General features: G+C 43.0%; 1 protein-coding gene across 2 annotated transcripts in view; it reads left to right on the top strand.

The window, feature by feature from the left end:
• TMED2 (transmembrane p24 trafficking protein 2) overlaps positions 1–19,115 on the top strand; it is a 535,599-nt gene that overhangs the window by 265,592 nt on the left and 250,892 nt on the right. Inside the window, exon 3 of one of the 2 annotated variants that reach the window (XM_044068555.1) lies at positions 9,935–9,955. The exons of the other annotated variant lie outside the window; for it this stretch is intronic. Within the exon in view, the coding sequence (XP_043924490.1) occupies positions 9,935–9,955 (21 nt within the window). The remainder of the gene's footprint in view (positions 1–9,934; positions 9,956–19,115) is intronic. 2 annotated transcript variants of the gene reach the window in all.

Below are 19,115 nucleotides of genomic sequence, written 5' to 3'. Positions count from 1 at the left end.
AGGAAAGAAGATATAGGACATGGGTAAAAAGACATTGTCAGTCATACATTGGTAAGAAAAAAAATATATCAAGTAAGATTTTACAGTTAAAAGTACACTTTCAGATGACCAAGTCTACAGGGGATCAGCGATCCAGCTTGTGATCAGAGAGGAATTTGAGGAGTTAATAGTTGTGTGGGTAGGGTAATGTGGTACAAGGGCATAACCAGCTACTAAGAAGGTGCGATTTGAGGGAGTTTTTGAATATGGATGTGGAGGGGGCAGTGGACCCGGTTTGGGGAAGAGAGTTCCAATTTCTGGCAACGGTGTGGGAGTAGAGCACTTTACCTGCATTATTGTTAGCCTTGGTGATGGAGAGGAGAGATTTTTCCCTGGATCTTAGGAACCGGTTTGCATTATAGATAGTAAATAGGTTGGATAATGAGGGTTTTTTTTCAGGATATTTGAGAATATTGTAGGCTGTGCCCAGCTGGTGATAGTTAAGTAGCTGTGGTAGCTCAAGCCATTTTAGTTCTTTTAGTGCAGCACAGTGATGGGTTCTATAGGTTGAGTTAGCAACAAACTTGGCTATTTTATTGTAGCATGATTCTAGTTTGTCTATGTCACACTGTCTGATTTGGGTAAAGATTGGTGCTGCGTATAATAGAGTTGAGAGGAAGTGGCTTTGTATAAGAGTGACTCTTGCTTTTTGTGAGAGAAAGGACTTATCCCTGTATAGGGAGCCTAGTTTTTTGTGTACTAGTTGTATGGTATGTGAGATGTGAACATCAGAGTGGAGATTGTCTATTATAATGCCCAGAAGTTTGGTGTGGTTAGAAGGGGAGATGGTGGTGCCGTCCTTGGATGTTATGGTAAAGGAGACGGGTTTTTTTTACCTGTTAGGGGTAAATAGTAGCAGTTTTGTCTTTTTGGGATTTAGTATTAGTTGGATACCCGATATCCATTTTTCTACTGAGATAAAGGTATCTTGAGTGAGTGTATGTAGCGTGGTGGGAGATGAGGCAGAGCAGATCAGGGTTGAATCATAAGCATATTGTATGAGTGTGGCATGTTATGTAGAGCATTTGTGGTTATTTGTGAAAATAGAGAACAATTGCAGGCCCAGTATAGAGCCCTGTCGGATTCCTATGGTGGTTGGAAGTTGTGTAGACAGAGTTCCTTTCCACTGGACTGATTGTTGCCTGTCAGACAGGTAGCTGCTGAACAGGCTATTGTAGAGGAGGTGAGGGATAATGATGTTAGCGAGTCTAGTAGAATGGAGTGGGAGACCATATCAAATGCTTTTGAGAAGTCTAGGAAAATGGCTGATCTATATTTGTTATCATTCCTGTGAAGGTTTATATAATTAGTGATGGATAGAAGGGCTGTGGTAGTGCTGTGATGTGGACGGAAACCGTGTTGTGTGGTAGATAGTAGATTGTGTGTTGAGAAATGTCATCACTTGCAAGTGGATGCATTTCTCAAGAATTCTGGATAAGGGGCAAAGGATGTTAATAGGTTGGTAGTTGAAGAATTCATAAGAATTACCTCCTTTATGGAGAGGGATGATGCGAGATACTTTCCAGAGTTTGGGTATGTAGGATTCTAGTATGGAGCGGTTGATAAGGATGGAGACAGGATATGATAGGGAGTCACTAGCCATTTTTAGGTATGCAGCAGGTATGTTATCTGGTAGTGTGGTTGGCTTTAGTTGTAGGAGGAGTTTTTTGATAGTTGACGTGGGCACTGGTGATGGGCTGAAAGAGGGGGTTGTGTGGGATAGGATAGGTTATGACTGAGACTATTTTTTGTTATTTGACTGGACAGGGCTAAGATGGATTTAGTAAAATTGTTATTAAATTGAGAAGCTATGTCTAGGGTATTGTTAGTAGAGATGGGTGCTGGGGTTGTGGTTTTGCCTGGCTTTAGTAGGGAGTTAATGGCATGCCAGAATTTTTGTGGACTATTTGAATATTTCCTTTGGGTGCTAAGAAAATAGTTTTGTTTGTTTATTTTGGATTCAGCCCTGGCCTTGTTTCTAAACTGTTGATAGTATTGTCTGGAGCTAGTGGTTTTGTAAGTTTTCCATATTTTCCAGGCTTTATCTCTAGCTTTTAGTAAGGCTCTGGTGTCCCTGTTTAGCCAGGGTGCATAGTTGGCTTTAACTCTGATCTTTCTACTGGGAGCTAGACTGTTAAGGATGTTAGAGAAGGTAGTATTAAAGTAGTCTACTCCCTGGTCTAAACCCGAGTGTCTGTAGTGGATGTCCTTCAAGGATGCATCTGCAGTCCTTACAAATGGGTTGTCCTGTCGTCAGGCAGCCCTTCGGTCGGCCGGATTCCAAAGTCTGGGTCTGGCCTCGGCTGGTGTCACTCTTCATCCGACGTCATAGCTGCAGTTATTCGGGTATAAAGGCATCAGCCGACGCCATTTTCCTCAGTCTTTCTTGCCGCGTGGCGCCCGAAGCAGAAGTTGTTCGCAAGTGCCGGTTGGTCAGAACCAGAGATTACTACTACCGAATACTTCTACTACCCAAGACTTCTAAAAGCTGGCACTCGCTGGGGACTCTTTCTTGCCTCAGCCGATGTCAGAAAAAGTGAATAACTGTTTAACTTGTGGGAAACAAATACCTCATAAAGATTTCCACTCTTACTGCTTACCTTGTTTAGGCCCAGACCACGACGTAGCAGCTTGTCTAGCCTGTGCTGCTTTTAACCGACGGACGCTTAGACGTCGGTCGGAATTTGCTGAGGAGTTTTTCGCCCGATTTTGCTTACATTATGCCGCCGGATCCGACTCACGCAAATATCTAAAAAGCTCAAGGAAAAGGACCGACACTCGCGGTCCGCGGTTTCGGCCGAAACCGCGGTTAAGCCAACCGCGAGTGTCTCTGTTTCGGCTGAAACCCAGCAAGCGGTTCTTCCTTCAGCCGAAAACTTAACTCCTACCGAGGCCTCTTCCAACCTGGTGGAATCGGCCTCTGAAATCCCACCTGTTCTTACAGTTTCTCAGGAATTATCTGACACTATCCCCTTGGATATTTCAACCCCTGCACGTGGAGCTGCTAGGCCACCTGCAACCATGTCCATTAAGGCCTTTGCCAGGGCCAAAGCCGCTAAAACTACTAAATCTGTGCCTGCTAAGACCCCCTCTCACAGACCTAGTTCTAGTTCACAAATGCTTAGTCTAGCAGAGGATCTCATTTCTTTAATCCGGGGATCTCAACCTCTCCCAGACAGGGCCTCTCACCCACCTCCAGAGAAGAGGCCTAGAGCAGAGCCCCCTGAGCCAGTTTCTACAGATGATTCCTCTGATGATTCAGATAATACAAACCCCCTCCCCTCTGAAAGGGAATCCAGGTCCTTAGAGAGATGGGGTAAAAACATTTACACTTCTGCTACTCTTTCAGCTAGGGCCTTGAACTGTCAATTCCACATGATCCAGTATCAAGAATTTATGCTAGACCAGTTAACCAAAAAGCTGTCCTCAGATGAACCATTAGACAAAAAATCTGTTCAGGAAATGGTGCATAACATTCAGCAAGTCAGTAACCATTCCTTAAAATGCGGCTATGATGCACTGGAGGCTTCCTTTAGATCAGCCATGACTGGCACAGTTATCAGAAGGCATGCATGGTTAAAAGAGCAGGCCTTACCAGACCATGTCAAATCAAAATTACTAGATGCTCCCATGGATAAGATAAATTTGTTTGGCTCTCCTGCACAACAGGTGCTGAAGAAGATGGAAGAGAAGGCAAAATCTGTCCAAACAGTGAAAGATTTCTTACAGGTCCAACCTCCAAGATTTAGCAGGAATTGGCCCTCCAAGAATTGGTCCTTTCCAGACTCCTCCAGAGCTCAGAGAGGCAGGAATAGGCGTTCAAGAGGCAGAAGTCAATCCAGGGGTGCCTACAGGGGACGCCAGTGGCAGGGTAACAACCAGCGAGGTACAGACACAGCCACCACCACCACTACTACAGGTCAATCACAGTGACTTGACTCTGGCACCGCCTACCAGGGAACAACTAGAAGCACCCTTAGGCGGGAAGCTAGCCTTATTTTCAGTAAACTGGCATTTCATCACAACAGACAAGTGGGTTTTGCAGACAATAGACCAAGGTTACAGGTTTCACTTCCATACTCTACCAGGGAAGAGAGGAATGCCAAACCTACCTCCAAATCAAAAGGCAGAAGCTCTAAAACAAATAACTCAATTATTAAGGATGAGAGCTGTAGAAAAGGTACCATCTATGGAGCAAGGGCAGGGATTTTACTCCAGACTCTTCCTGGTACCAAGAAAAGAAAGCAAATGGAGACCTATTCTCGACCTGTCCGCTTTAAACACATTCCTCATTGTTCCAAAATTCAAAATGCTGACCCTACAGCAGCTTCTTCCCATGTTGGGCAAGGAGTCTTGGCTGGTAACTCTAGATCTCAAGGAGGCATACCTGCACGTCCCCATACGACCAAATTGCAGAAGATGCCTCAGATTTCTTGCAGGATCAGAGCATTATCAATTCTCAGCATTGCCCTTTGGCTTATCTACTGCGCCCAGAGTGTTCACGAAATGCCTGGCATCAGTAATTGCTCATTGCAGGCTTCAGGGAATCCAAATCTACCCTTACCTGGACGACTGCCTAATACAAGCGGACAACAAAAACAAGCTAGCAGAAGACTTGAAAAGGGTCATTTATGTACTACAAGCCCTGGGATATACAGTCAATATAAAAAAGTCAAGGCTGATACCATCCCAAAGGATAACCTTTTTGGGTGCAGAGCTGGACACATCGAAACAAATGGCATTCCTAACGGTAGAAAAACAGGAACAACTCCCTCTCTACTTCTTGGCATTAACAAAGCAGAACCATCTAACAGCAAGAAAAGTCCTGCAAGCCTTGGGTTTCATGGCATCCTGCATAATATTGGTTCCACATGCCAGACTGCATATGAGAAAGTTACAGTGGTACCTAAGGAATTTATGGTCTCAGCACAAGCACAGCCTAGAAACCCAAATTCCAATAATCCCATGCCTGAAGCAAGAATTCCAATGGTGGGCTCAGTCCTGCCAATCCAACAAAGGACTGCCCTTCCACAGCACTCAACCAAGCCAAACCATCACAACGGACGCCTCAGACCTCGGTTGGGGGGCCCACATGCTGGACAAGTGCATACAAGGCTTATGGACTCAAGACCAGCTGCGCCTACACATAAATCAAAAGGAAATGCTGGCAGTAAAACTGGCAATTCAGACATTCAGATCATTTCTTCAACAAGGTCCACTGTTGATAAGGACAGACAACACCACAGTTATGTGGTACATCAACAAACAGGGAGACACACATTCGTACCCTCTATGCCGGATGGCAATGGACCTCTGGAATGTGGCCCTGAGCTTCAACATCCAGTTACAAGCAGTTTTTGTACCAGGAAAAGAAAACATCCTAGCAGACATACTAAGCAGAACTACCACGGATGCCCACGAATGGATGCTGCATCCGGACATCTTCAAAACCATAACAAGGAAATGGGGACTCCCAGAAATAGACTTATTTGCATCCCCACGCAATCACCAACTGAAGAAATTCTGCACAAGGACGTACCACCCACTGGCTTGGAAAGTGGACTCCCTATCTTTCAGTTGGAAAAACCTGACAGCATATGCATTCCCACGACTTCCTTTGATGCACAAGGTGCTATTGAAGATCAAAGAGGACCGTCCAAGGATCATTCTGATAGCTCCAGACTGGCCAAGACAACATTGGTACCCATTACTGAGGAGTATGTCTCGGGAACAAATATGGTCTCTACCCCTAGTTCCCTTTCTAGTTAACACAGAACAACTACAGCACCCTGCATCCAAACCTGAAAACACTGCAGCTGACTGCCTGGAACATTGCATAAGACCAATTAACCCAAATTTATCCCAAAGGGTTAAAGACATTATCTTGGAGGCTCGCAGGCCCTCAACAAGGAAAAATTATTCAGCAAAATGGAAAAGATTTCTCATTTGGAGTACTGCAAAAGGAGAGAATGTCTCACTGGTAAACATAGCTAACATCCTGGAATACTTGGCAGAGCTCTTCCACAACGGCCTGTCCTATTCTTCCATTAAGATTCATGCATCAGCTATCTCAGCAGAATACAACTTGGATCCTCCACTCTTCTCACATCCTCTGCTCAGGCAGTTTCTGAGAGGAATTAAAAATGTAAAACCACCTAGGAAGCCACCTTTGCCAGCATGGGACTTGAACTTCGTGTTAGAAAAGTTGACACTCCCTCCTTTCGAGCCAGCAGCAACAGCAGAATTACAGTACTTATCATGGAAAACTGCTTTCCTGCTTGCAATCACTTCAGCAAGAAGGGTATCTGAGCTACAGGCATTAATGGCAGTGCAGCCCTTCCTGATCTTCCATCAAGATAGTGTCCATGAGAACAAATCCTACTTTTATGCCTAAGGTGGTCTCCAGAGTATCTTTAAATCAGGCTATCCACCTACCTACATTCTTCCCCAACCCACAGAACAGGGGAGAAAGACTGTTGCATTCCTTGGATGTACATAGACAATTACGCTACTACCTGGACAAGGACCAAGGGCAATAGAAAAACTGACCAGCTACTGGTAGCATATGCAACAGGAAAGGAAGGAAAAGCAATTTCAAAACGGACAATCTCTAAGTGGATAGGAAATTGCATTAGATTTTGTTACTCCTACCATGGGAAGAAAACTCCAGGAAACATCAGGCCTCACTCTACAAGGGCTACAGCCACTACCACAGCTTTTCTATGAGGAGTGGCTACCAAAGACATTTTAGAGGCTGCTACTTGGTGCTCCGTGCATACATTTGCCAAGCATTATAATTTACCCTTATACTCTAGATCCCGAGCAGGTTTTGCCACTGCTGTTTTGCAAGGGATCTTAACTACACCATAATTTTATTTCTCCTCCTCCCCCAGTTTGGCTATGGTATTCTACCCATTTAGGACTGCAGATGCATCCTTGAAGGACATAGTACAGTTTTGTACCTACCATAAATGTAGATGTCCGATAGGAATGCATCTGCAGTCAGGATTACCCACCCTCCTTCCCCTCTGTGGTACTCCTAGGGTATTTGCCCATCTTGTAGCTAGCTGGGGGAATCTATTATGGTGTATTTGTTTGTATATATGTACATACATGCTTATTTCTTGTTTGCTCTCTACTATTTGGAATCATTTGCATTTATCCAAATTTAGCCTTCCTAGAGGGCACCTGGCATCTGGGGCAAGAAACACTGAGGAAGATGGCGTCGGCTGATGCCTTTATACCCGAATAACTGCAGCTATGACGTCGGGTGAAGAGCGACACCAGCCGAGGCCAGACCCAGACTTTGGAATCCGGCCGACCGAAGGGCTGCCTGACGACAGGACAACCCATTTGTAAGGACTGCAGATGCATTCCTATCGGACATCTACATTTATGGTAGGTACAAAACTGTACTTTCCCAGTTGTAGTGGCTTAGGACAGTATTTGGGTATCGTGGGGTAAGGTTACGTTCATCTAGTACAAATTTGTAGACTACTGGTTTGGGGTGATTGGAGTGTTTCTGGAGTAGGAAGTTGGGGAGATGATCACTTAAGTCATCTGGGAAGACAGCCTACTGTATAGTTTTATTTGGGATAGTTGGTTAGTGTCCAGTCCAATATGGATTCTCTCTTTGTTTTCTCATCTATTCTAGTTGGTTCTTTAATTAGTTGAGAGAACCCTTATAGATTGATATGAGTAGAGGGGCTTCTGGAGTTACAGGCTGCCCCAGTCAGTGTTAAGGTCTCCTAGTAGGATTGTTTCCTGAGGTAGATTGTCCTTTGTCCAGTGTAGGATATATTCTATTATGAGCGAGTTGTTGCCTGGTGGTATGTAGCAGCATATTATATTGATCTTCTTGGTGTTTCTTATGGACAGGACAGAAGATAGGACTTCAGCATTTTGAAAAGTGGGTGGTGTGGTGTGCAGGAGCTGGAGGTTAAGGGTGTTTTTAAAAGAGAATGGCTACTCCTCCTCCTTTCCTGCCACCTCCAGATCTTCTTTTATTCTTTGGAAAAAATGTGTGGTTGCTGTCACTGAAGGCAGTTTGTATATATTACAAGTTGGATGTTTCCTTGCAGTCTGGGTCTTCCTTAATAACAACAATGTCACCAATAAACTGTTCCTGAATGACATTCACCCAGGAGAATTGAACTGTGGACTGTTTAATTGTTCTGGCAGCTGAAACTTAATGAAAATAGAGACAAAAGTAGTGGGTACTCATCATATGTAACACTGCATCTTGGAGTGGAGTTTTGGCTGCAAGGAAGTGTCCTGCTGAACCCCCCCCCCCCTGCTGTTTCCCCTTTTTTCTTTAGCTTTGTTCATTTGTTCATAGCTGGATTGTTTTCCATTGACAGTGCATTATGGTAGCTGTGGGAGGGGCTCAGCAGCTTGGGAAAGTTTTGTATGCCAAGTGGTCAACACTTGAGGCATCATAATAAATTGTTACAGAAGCTGAAGCCCTACTTGCAAATTCAGCATTATGATGGTACCTATACTATTTAAGCCACGTTTTCTAATGCATTTTGAACCACCTGTGATGAGTATTGAATGTTGACTGAACTTCAAGAAATTTAAAAAATGAACATGTTATTATTAACTTTAGCTCTACATTTCTGTTTATTTTTTGCACTGTAATGACAGATAGTTACTGTTTTTAGGGCTTTGTACAGTGCCTTGTCAAGAAAGTCCACAGGTATCTGGTTGTTGCTTGCCTTTTAATATACTGTTGAATGTACCTTTACCCTCTAACCCTGTTTTACTATTTTTGTCCTGCCTCCATCCCGTTTCATTCCACAAGGTTTCTTAACATTTGCATATTGCCTGTCATTTCATTCCTGTTAAGAACTGAAAGCAGAATGTCCATTGCATAGAGCCATTGTGATGCTGGAGAAGGAGGAAGGGAACCCCCCCCCCCCCCGCCACTGTATCTGCTTAATGGCTCCACTATATTTACCCTTTTGATCTATTAATTCTCTCAGAGGTGAGAGTTGTATGACCCATTCATTCTTGCCAGAGATGCCAGTGCAGTGGACCAGCTTATCAGATCTGATCAGGAGGACTATCCTCTCCCTAAGAGCACCCCTTTGGCATTTGTGTGAGCTCCCTAGTTACTACTGGCCTTGGAAGGTTTGCCTCCACACACAGAGGGATACATGCATTTTTACCTTGGCAGTATTTGCTCAGAAACTTATGCTGCATGGGTGTATCACTATTTCCTCCCTTTCGGTGTCACCCAAGTAGTGAGCCAGACCTGCCTTTCCTGCAGATGAGCAAGGTGGCAGCAGCTACTCTCACATGTATCTGAGCCAGTACTTGAACTTGAGTTGTGTGTGTTGTAGTTAGGACTTTATCCCTATATGCAATGAGGATGGCACACCTGTTCATTCTTGAAGAAAAGCTTATCTGTTTCTGATTGCAGCCTCATCCCCCGTATACCCTCTGGCACTAACACTGTTACTTAAACCTGGATCTAACACCTTAGTCGTTTTCTTCAAACTCTTCCCCCAGCTACTAGAATAGTTGTCAGTATGTGGCAGTGATTGTATGTATAAAGTGTCTACATCTAATGCACTGTCATGCATGTGGCAGGCAGGCCCAGAGGAAGTCTAGTTTTTGTGGTAGGTCTAAAACTTGTGTCAAAACAGTCTGTCTAGCTTTCTCGAAATAGTAAAATGCACTTGAATCAATTTAGTTTTGCAGCAGTTACCTGCAGTTCAGAACTTCTGGATGTCATTTTGATAGCACATCATCAAACTCTAGAGAAAAAGGCTTGTGAGGTTGTTATTCACTTTTGTCACCCGTTTCCTTTTTTTCGCTGTATATAATTTACTGTACTGTTTTTTTGTTTTGTTTTTTTTTTTTACTTCTATTTTTCTTTTCTTTTCTTTAGGTGGTGGGGATACTTGGGATGGTATGTGGCCTTGGTGTGCAGCATTTTGCTCTGCAGACTTTACTGCACTAAACATTGCTGTCTGATTTTTCTAATGCCTAACTCTGCTTCCTCTTTTATTGTTGCTGGACTTGATGAGAGTGGACTTGAGAGTGGGATGCTAACAAAAGCATGTTGCTGTCTTCAGAAAATTATTTATTTATTTTTTATTCTTGTGTTATTACAGTTAATTATTGCAGTAGTAGTGTTAATATAAGGCATTTCTTGTGAGAATATGGTTTGTATAACAGCATTGTACCTCCAACCTTTTTTTTTTTATTTTTGCAAGATGTGGTGGTAGGACATAAAACTGCAGAGATGACTGCACTTGACTTATATAAGGGAACAATAACTGCTCTTTCACCTCCTCCTACACCATGATACTGTAGTCCTTTTCCTCCTTTTCTCTTTTCTTTCCATTGCTAAATTTGTTTGGCTAGATTACAGGTTGCTCTATGATGTATTTGGGGAAAAACTGAAATTCACTCTTTCTTTCATTCTTTCTGATTTTAATTACTATAGGTCAGTGCTGTTTTTTTTTTCTCCTTCATTTCTGTTTTCTTTTTATTGCTCGGTGTGTTTGATTGAATTCCAGGTGGCCCTAGGCAATGTTTTGGGGGAAACGGTTAATTAAATTCACACTTTTTTTTTCTCTAGGTCAGCAAAGTTGCCATTCTGTAACTTTCTGAAATATTTGACCTGCCCCAGTGGTACAGAGGGATAAAGCCCTCACTTACAACCCAGGGACCGGAGTTTAACAACTTGGAACACCTTTTGGACCTAATCATTTGGGGACATGGTGGTGGAATAGGTGCAGCTATGCCAGCTCACCTCTCTTTGGAGGTAGTAACCATGTGCATGATTACACCTGTGCAGTGAAATCCCAGTGCAGATCAGAGATCATTCAGAGGTGCTGTGTTCAGGGAGGAAACTGGGCCTTTGTTTATGTGCTCTCTGAGATGGGTACATACAGTGGATATAAAAAATGTACAGACCTCTGTTAAAATGGCAGTTTTTTGTGATATAAAAAAATGAGGCCACAATAAATCATTTCAAAATTTTCCCACCCATAATGTGACCTATACACTTGTACAATTCAATTGAAAAACAAACAAGTCTGTTAGGGGGAAAAATATAAAAAATGTACAAGCTGGTTGCATAAGTGTGCACACCCTTAAACTAATACTTTTTGAAGCATTTTCTGATTTAATTACAACATTCAGTCTTCTTGGGTTACACACCTGTCCTCAATTAGAGACCCTGATTAACCCCAAATAAAGTTCAGCTGTCCTAGTAGGATTTTCCTGACATTTACTCAGTTGCCTACTACAGCAAAAGTCATAGTTCGCAGAGAGATTACAAAGCATCAAAGGGATCTCACTGTTGAAAGGTATCGGTCAGGAGAAGGGTACAGAAAAATTTCCACTGCATGGAACACAGTGAAGGCAGTCATCAAAAAGTGGAGAAAATGTGGGACAACAGTGACGTTGCAAAGAACTGGACGTCCCTCCAAAATTGATGACCAGACGAAAACTGGTCAAGGAGGCTGCCAAGTGACCTACAGCAACACTGAAGAAGCTGCAGCAATTTCTGGCAAGGACTGGTTGTGTACTATGTGTGACAACAGTCCTCCCGTATTCACCGTATGTCTGGACTATGGGGTAGGGTTGCAAGACTGAAGCCTTTTCTTACACAGAAAAACATCCAGGCCCGGATAAAATTTGCAAAACAATACATCAAGTCTTCCAAAAGTGTGTTGGAAAGTGTGTTATGGTGTGATGAGACCAAGGTTGAACTTTTTGGCCACGATTCCAAAAGGTATGTTTGCTGCAAAAACAGCACATCGCATCACCAAAAGAACACCATGCTTTGGGGGTTGCTTTTCTTCAACTGGAACTGGGGCTTTAGTTAAGGTGGAGGGAATTATGAACAGTTCCAAATACCAGCCACATTTGGCCCAAAACCTTCAGGCGTCTGCTAGAAAGCTGAAGATGAAGAGGAATTCCACCTGTCAACACAACAGTGACCTCAAGCATACATCCAAATCAACAAAAGAATGGCTTCACCAGAAGAAATTTTAAGTTTTGGAATGGCCCAGCCAGAGCTGGCAGCCACCATTATTAGACACAGCAAGGCTCTTACCATCTCTAGGCAATTCTGACTCTGCATCATAGCTTAGAAAAATCATCTCATCAGACGGATCTGTCCACCCAGCATCTCCAACAGTGCATCCCGTAGGGAATCTTTAAATTCTGCCAATTCAACACACTCTCAGAAAATGTTCCCAAAATTACCCCCCATCATTTCCTGTCTGCCAGAGGAAAGATTCTCTGGAGTCTACTTGGGGTATAAAAATATCTGTGTAAACATTTCCAGGCAAAAATCCTAAATCTTCTAGATTTTGTTGCATATTTGAGAGACGTACATATATTCTTCCATTGTTTGTGAATTGCTTATCCAGTCTGTCTTGCCAATCATTTCTAAGATCCTCTGATTTGATTCTTCCAATTATCATGCAATATTTTAAATGCTCTACTAATTACTCAATGGCAGCTTTTGTTCTAGATTCTGTTAAAAACTCTACAAGTGCTGATCTTTTCGTTTAGGACCCCCCCCCCTTCCCTTTCTTTCTCTTTGACTATACTCTGATATCAATCCCTGATAGGGAAGGTAATCTCTAACTTGCTGACCAAATAAATTCTTGGCATATTCCCATTCTATTACCTCTCCCTCTCTAGTTATTTGCTCCCAATACCTTGGCTCCTTTGCCAGTTTTCTCCAATAAATTCCGGCCCCCTCTTGTCTATTGTCTGTATCCCTAACCACGGTCATCCCTGTCAACAGAATATTTCTCCATTCCCGTGTTGGTTTTAGTTATTAGACTACTTTCTGCTACTTTATGGATATAATATTCTGCATCATTATTGTTCTTAAAGGCCTGCATCCAAAATACCAGTCTCTCCGCGTTTCATCATCTGAATTATAGTTTTCTGCTTGTGCTGTGTATAGGAATCCTTTAGCTGTTTAGCTCTGAAACACGCCTTCAAATTGGGTAATCCCAATCTGCCCTTTTCTACTGGAAGAATCCGCTTATTCCACTTGACTCTTGCTGTCTTCCCTCCCAGGTAAAGTTTTTCAGCTCTTTCAGTTGCTACCCACAACTTTTCCTCTGGTTGATTAAAAATATGTCTGACCTGTGTATAAGACGAAAGGGACTAAAAACAATTTAACTGTGTGTATCTTACTATCCATATCCACATAACAAAGCTTTCATTTTGTAAGTTTTTGTATTGTCTTTTGTTTAGTCTCTTCCCACATATCCTTAGCTGCTACACTAGAATAATTTTTTAATCCATACGCCTAAATATTTCATTTTATCGTGTCCCCATGAATATGGATATTCCTGAACTAGTTCATATGTGGGTACATAATTTACTGCTGTTGCCTTTGTTTTAGCTTCATTAATTTTGTATCCCGAAAAGATCTGAAACTGTCAAAAATGTTCCACAGCACTGTAATGTGTTTTTCAGGTTTTGTCAGGTACAAAATTAATATCATCTGCAAATAAAATAATCTTTTCTCGACTATCATTCCAGTTATATCCTTGAATTTCTGAGTCCCTTATTTTCTTTGCCAGTGGTTTAAAGATCAATGCAAATAAAGGGGAAGGAGGACAGCCCTTCCTCTGCTCAAGCAAAAATTATCAGAGAGGATCCCACCCACATTAATTTTTGTCTCCATTGCCTCATATATTCTCCTAATCAGCCTTATAATTTTTCAGGGCATGCCAATGCTTCCAATTGCCCTGCTCATAAAGTCCCAGCTTACTCTGTCAAATGCTTTCTCTACATCAAGACCCACCAACAACAATGCTATTTTCTTACTTTCTGCTTCCCTCTGGATCATCTGTGTTCTGTTAATGGTGTCAGATATCTGCCTCTCCTCCACAAAACCACATTGATATGTAGTTTTGTCTACTTTTGCCCTTTTTTTTATCCTTTATAGACATGAACACTTTATAATCATGGTTTAGTATTGAAATGGGCCTGTTTTGAAGCTGGATCTGATGGATCCTTACCCTCTTTAGGTATTACAGCTACCACTGCTTTCTTCCAAGACAGTGGTACTTCTCATCCTCTTATGATATTGTTAAACAAAACTTTTTCCAGATATTTCAGTTTTTCCTTACTAGCTTCCAAACTTCTACAGGAATACTGTCTATTCTTGGGGACTTTATTGTAGATTGGTTATATATCACAATTCTTCTCTCTTCTCCTCCTACCCTAACTGTTAGTAGTTGAGCCTCATCTACCTCTAACCTTGGCATATTTAATTTTTCCATAAACCTTTCCATTTGTATCGTTTCTTGATTTTCATATTTCTCTGCTTTATAGAGAGACTCTTGGAATTTCCGAAATATTTCTAATACCTCTGCATGATCTCTTGTTACCTTCTTTGTTATAGACTCCCTAAGTTGGCAACAGCCTTTCTGCTTTCTGTTGTGCTAAAAGTTTTTGTGCTCTAGTGTTCTAAAAAAAAACAGTTGCTTAATGGCAGTCTTTCTAAACTCGTGCATATTATTGAGGTATTCCCTTATTTTCTGCTTAGCTTTCTGCAGTTGATTCTCCTCTTGTTCTGTGAGATTCCCCGTCCTGCAACATTTTCACATTTTTCAGTCCTTATAAATAATTCTTGTTACTTCTTAACCATAGCTCCCTTTCTTTTATTTCCACCCTATTTTTAAACTCCACCTTAATTTTATCCCACTCCCTAGCTGTATACTCAGAAGAAATTTCCATCCTCTAACAGCTCCTGAATAATCTCCAATACCCATGCCTTAAATTCCTCCCTTTTCAACAGATAGGTGGGAAAGCATCAATGTCTCATTCTTATTTCATTACCTTGTGTTTTTATTTTGGCTATTATTGGTGCGTAATCTGACACAGTTATTGGGCGGGTGTCAAGATCTTCAATTAAATGCACATGTTCCTGTGAAATGTAAAATGTTCTTTGTGTTTCACTGTTGCAGCCATTACATTTGGGTAATCTGCTGGTAGGTTGCCCTCATTCGGCCTGGTTAACAAAGCCTTGGGTCCTGCGTCTGTTGCTGTCCCTTCTTCCATGACGTCAGGTCATCAGGGGTATAAAACATGCAGCCGATGCCATTACATCAGTCTTTCTAGCCGTGCGGTGCCTGAAGCAGAAGCATTTCGCAAGTGCCGGTCGGCCGACTCCTGAAATTTTCGTTTTCGAGTTTCAGATCCGAAGTCTTCAACTAAAATGCTAAGTACCCCGTTGGGTTGGGGAAACTTTTTCTTGCTCCTTACCGATGTCAGTCAAAGTTAATAATTGCATTACTTGTGGGAAGCAAATACCTCATAAGGATTTCCATTTGTACTGTATTCCTCGCCTAGGCCCTGACCATGATGTACCTTGCTGTCGGTTCTGTGCTTTATTGAATCAACGCATTATCAAACATTGGTACTTTTTTTGCTTCTAAATATTTTGGCTCACACTTTACGGAAAACCTGAAAAACGCAAAGAAAAAGACGGAGACAGGCCGTTGAGGTCCAAAACTGCCGATGATGCTTCTCCTAAGCCAGTTTGCCGGTACTCAGTGAGGCTCTTTCGTAGCCCCTGATACCCGCTATGTCTGATTCGCAGGCCTCTACTGAGACCCATTCGGAGTCCGGTATACCGCAAGATGCTTCAATTATGGAATCCGCGGATGTCTCTACCTTGGATGGGTCCAGAGCCGCTGTGCAGGCACCGGCTTTCAGGCCTACAGATTTGTATATTCGGCAGACGCCATCTTCAAAACAAAGGCCAAAATCTCAAACTATGTCCAAAAAAACGACGCCTAGGCCACATGTGCCAGCCCCTCTGCCTAAAAAACAAATGATCAAAATGGCTGAAGATTTAATTACTCTGATCAGGGGTAGCCACCCCCCCTCCCCCCCAAGAGGCCTAGGCAAGATATTGACTATGAATAGTCTGAACAGGATTCTATTTCTTCTAACTCTTCTAATGAACAGGAATTGTCTAGACCTACTTATGAGGACTCTGATGCAGAAGATTCCATTCCTTCTGCTTTTCCCCCTGAGGATTTTTCTTTTGGGGAAACTTTACATACCTTAAGGGAACATTTCAACTGGGAAAGTCAGGATTTTTCTGAAACTAAAAAGAGACTTAGGGTTTTTTTCTTCCTCAGCATAGGCCTTTGGCTATACCTCCTGATGTCCATTGTGTTACACTGCTGCAGTCATCACACTTGGGTTATCCTGCCGTCAGGCGGTCCCGCAGTTGGCCAGAGTTCCAAAGTCTTGGTCCGGTGTCGGTTGCTGTCGCTTCTTCCCTGATGTCAGTGCGCCAGGGGTATACAAGATGCATCCAACGCCATTTTCTTCAGTTTTTCTTGCTGCATGGTGCCTGAAGCAGAAGCAGTTCGCAAGTGCTGGTCGGCCGACTCCTGAGATTTTCGAAGTTGAATTTCAGATCCGAAGTCTTCAATAAAGCGAAGTACCCCGTTGGGGAAACTTTTTTCCTTGCCTCAGACCGATGTCAGAAAAAGTTGATAATTGTATTTCTTGTGGGAAGCAAATACCTCATAAAGACTTCCACTCTTACTGTATTTCATGCCTAGGCCCTGATCACGACATCACTAGTTGTCGGTTTTGTGCTAGATTTAACAAACACACTATAAAAAGACGTTTTGATTTTGCTTTGCACTACCTTGGCTGAAGGTTCAATTATACTATGCCGTCGGATCAACCGACGACCGCATTTCCGAAAAAACGCAAAGACAAGGATAAAGACAGGCATCCGAGGTCCAAAACAGACTAAACCTCTTCTAGGCCAGTCGCCGGTTCTCAGTGAGGCGCTTTCGCAGCCCCTGGCACCCGCTACCTCAGAGCCACAGGCCGCCTCAGACTCCCACGTGGAGACAACTAGGCCACTGGAAACTCAAGGTATTGGGCCTGCGGAAACTAATCCCTCAGATGGGTCCGGAGCCGCTGAGCAGGCACTGGCTTCTGAGGGTGTTTTCAGACCTTCACAAGTTACCATTAAATCAACAGCCAAGACAAAGGTACCATTAAAGACAAAGAAACAAGTACAGCATTATCCTGGACAGTTCTCCATGCCTAAGAAACAGATGCTTAAAATGGCCGAAGACCTCATTACTCTAATCAGGGGTTCCCATCCCCCCTCCAGAGAAAAGGCCTAGGCAGGATACAAACTATGACTCCTCTGATCAGGTTTTCATTTCCTCTGATTCCTCTTCAGACCAGGGATACTCTTTACCCCCCTATGAGGACTCTGATGCTGAGGAATCTATCCCTTCAGCCGCTCCTCCTGAGGATTATTCTTTTGGGGAAACTTTACATACCATGAGGGAACATTTCCTTTGGGAAAGTCAGGAATACTCAGAATCCAAGAAAAGGCTCAGGGATTTCCTTTTTGCCTCAGCACAGGCCCCTGGCTATTCCGCCTGTGCTAGATATTGTGGATGATGTGTTCTCTGAATTCAGCTTCTCTCCTGATTCTTTGCTCCCTGCACCAGCCAAGCCAGATAGGTGTTATAGAGTCCCTGACTCTCACAAGTTTCTTTACAAACACCCTTCTGCTGATCCAGAAACTATTTCCCAGGGTCCAAAAGGGGTTAAGGCTTCCATTGCAAAAAATTCAGTACCCTCTGACAGAGATTCCAGAGCTTTGGATAGATGGGGGAAGAAAGGATACACGTCTGCAACTTTAGCAGTAACAGCTTTAAATTGCCAGTTTCACATGCTTAAGTACCAGCAATATTTAATGGCTCAGTTAAAACAGAAAATGCTTGCTAGCTCAGAAGCTCCTGATTGTAAAGAAGTGCAGGATTTATTGCATGCAGTTGAACAGGTGGGAAAACATACTCTGCAATGTGGTTTTGATTCTTTAGAGGCCTCTTGTAGAGCCGCAGTTACAGGTTCTGTTATTCGAAGACATGCTTGGTTAAAAGAACAGAGTTTACCTGGACATGTTAAGGCAAAGTTATTGGATGCTCCTTTACAACATGATACCTTGTTTAGTGTTAAGGCAGAGGAGGTGTTAAAGAAAATGGAGGATAAAGCTAAATCTATGCAAACAGTCAAGGATTTCTTACAGGTACAGCCACCTCGGTTTAGCAGAAATTGGCCAACAAAAAATTGGTCCTTTCCAGTGTCAGACAGGCCACAGGGAGGCAGATACAGACACCCGAGAGGCAGATCTCACCCCCAAGGCTCAAACAGACGACGACAGTGGGGCACCTCAACCCCAAAAGGAGGTGAGGACAAGTCTCAACCTTACAGGAAACCGTCACAATGACTTTCCCTTGCGTATGCCAAGCACGTCCCTTCTGGAAGCCCCCTTAGGGGGAAAACTAGCACTTTTTTTCAAAACTGACAAACAGTCACCCAAGACAAATGGGTCCCGAATATCCTGTCTCAAGGTTACAGATTCCACTTCCATACTTTACCAAAGCTAAAAGGAATGCCAGACCTGCCACAAAATCAATGGGCAGAGGCACAAAAACAAATTTCAGCCCTCATGGACATGAGAGCTATACAAAAAGTACCACAACAGGAACAAGGACAAGGATTTTACTCAAGACTCTTCCTGGTCCCCAGAAAGGACAAAGCCTGGAGGCCTATACTGGACCTTTCAATTCTGAATACTTACCTGGATATTCCGAAATTCAAAATGTTGACATTACAGCAGCTTCTACCCATGCTGGGCAAGAAGGCTTGGCTTGTTACTCTGGACCTCAGAGGCATACCTGCATTTCCCTATCAGACAAAATTGCAGAAGATACCTCAGATTCAAAGCTGGTACAAGGCACTACCAATTCTTTGCACTGCCCTTTGGCTTATCTACTGCGCTCAGGGTCATCACAAAGTGCCTGGCACCAGTAATTGCATTTTGCAGACAAAAAGGGATTCAAATATATCCATACCTGGACGGCTGCCTCATTTAAGCAGAGACAAAGGACACTCTTCTACAGCATCTGGCATTTGTGAAAAGGTTGCTAATTTCTCTAGGGTACACAGTAAATGAAAAGAAGTCAAAACTAGTGCCCTCACAACAGATTACATTCCTGGGTGCCAGCTTAAATACAACGGCCCAG

Source organism: Protopterus annectens, chromosome 4.part0, assembly GCF_019279795.1.
Source record: "Protopterus annectens isolate FY-2018-M chromosome 4.part0, PAN1.0, whole genome shotgun sequence".
Classification (NCBI taxonomy): Eukaryota; Metazoa; Chordata; order Ceratodontiformes; family Protopteridae; genus Protopterus; species Protopterus annectens.
This window is presented reverse-complemented; position numbering and strand designations above follow the sequence as displayed.